Source organism: Octodon degus, unplaced genomic scaffold, assembly GCF_000260255.1.
Source record: "Octodon degus isolate 3935 unplaced genomic scaffold, OctDeg1.0 scaffold00007, whole genome shotgun sequence".
In the NCBI taxonomy this organism is placed as follows: domain Eukaryota; kingdom Metazoa; phylum Chordata; class Mammalia; order Rodentia; family Octodontidae; genus Octodon; species Octodon degus.
Genome location: NW_004524583.1, coordinates 32,390,203 through 32,391,732, shown reverse-complemented (window position 1 = coordinate 32,391,732; position 1,530 = coordinate 32,390,203). Strand labels below are relative to the sequence as shown.

Here is a 1,530-nt window from a genome sequence, read left to right as displayed (position 1 = left end):
GAGGTGCACCTATATCCCTAGCACTTTGGGAGGCTGAGACAAGAGGATTGCAAGTTGGAATCTATCCTGGGAAACTTAGCCACTTAGTGAGAATCTGTCTCAAAATAAAAAAAGGTCTTGGAATGTGGCTCGGTGTGAAGGCCCTAGGTTAAATCCCCATTACTGGAAAAAAGAAAGGAAGGAAGGAAGATAGGAAGGAAGGAAGGAAGGAAGGAAGGAAGGAAGGAAGGAAGGAAGGAAGGAAGGAAGGAAGGGGCAGAATCCATTCCTTAAGGGACTCTACTGGGCAGGTTCCCAAGGCTTGGACAAGGTCAGTCAGGGCTCAAGTGAATGCCAGACTTCAGAACAATACAGAAGCTTCGGAATTGAGACACAAAGATGAAGCTAGGCCACCACCCGAGAGCTGGATGAGCCATTTTGACATTTCGTTTGCTTAGGTCCAGATTGTCCGTACAGGTGAGATAGAGTTAAACCTATCCACTGGTAATGCTCAGGTGAGCTGAGGGTGGACCTGGCAGGGAGCACAGCGGGGCAGCAAAGGCTGAAAGCCAGCAGGACTTGGCAAGGAGCCTGAGCTGCTTGCTTTTTTACAGTTTCCTAAGTGCTCTGGAAACCCAACAGAAGTGGTATTATTAGGATTTTTATGAATGGTATTTGATCTACAATTGCAATTTATATTTTGCTGCACTTGACATATTTTTTACCATTGAGATGTTTCTGGAAGAAAGTTTGAATTTGCTGCCAGGCATCCACCTGTGCCCTCGACTGAGCCCGTGGCTCACCACCATAGTATATTGCTTCACCCAGCAGTGCATGAACGGATGCTCTGGAAGGCGGAAAATAAGGCGGGTCAATACAATGCCCAGTCTTTGGATAGTAGATTATCTGGGGCTTGTCTTTTCCATGAGCTTGCAGCCTTGCAGAGGCTATTTCTGCATAGAAGCCACTGTTCCAGTTATGATCATCCATGCCGACAAAAAACAGGAAGGGGCCCTGGGCCTTTTCCAGTGGAATAAGGCTCTGGCGATTGGGTTCCTCCAGTGGGTCATCCCAAATATCCACCATATCCAAAAGACCTGACGCAGTGACTTTCTGTTTCCCGAGGTCATTGTGGAGAGCAGGAAGAATCATACCCTTGTAATGAAGAGGAGCTAGTGTGTTGGCCACACAGGTGTTGATAAGTACAGTGGCTGTGACACCTTTCAAGAAAGATGCCATTGAGAGACACAGGTCACCTCCTTTGGAGAAGCCAAGAAGCCCAAGATTCGGACCACGCACCTGATGAAGAGAGAAAAAGAACACACCTGTAAATGGAGAGCATAAACAGTAATTTCACATTTTAAAGTAATTTTCTTAAATATAATTTACTTTCTTATACAACAATCTACAAAGTTCCAGTGTGTCTTCTATTGTCAACTGACCTCCTACATCCTACAAGCTATCCCCAAGTATTTATGAAGCCTGGGTCAAGAGTATACACAGAGACTCTTAGACCGTAAGGCAAATGAACAAGCTCTTAAAGAACTGTAC

General features: G+C 45.6%; 1 protein-coding gene across 1 annotated transcript in view; it reads right to left on the bottom strand.

Moving 5' to 3' along the window:
- Window positions 1-238: 238 nt before the first annotated feature.
- Window positions 239-1,530, bottom strand: part of LOC101579219 (putative acyl-coenzyme A thioesterase 6) — a gene marked incomplete at its 5' end in the record, with an annotated part of 10,840 nt that continues 9,548 nt past the window's right edge. Inside the window, one exon of the mRNA XM_012517203.2 lies at window positions 239-1,278. Coding sequence (XP_012372657.1) covers window positions 673-1,278 — 606 coding nt within the window. The remainder of the gene's footprint in view (window positions 1,279-1,530) is intronic.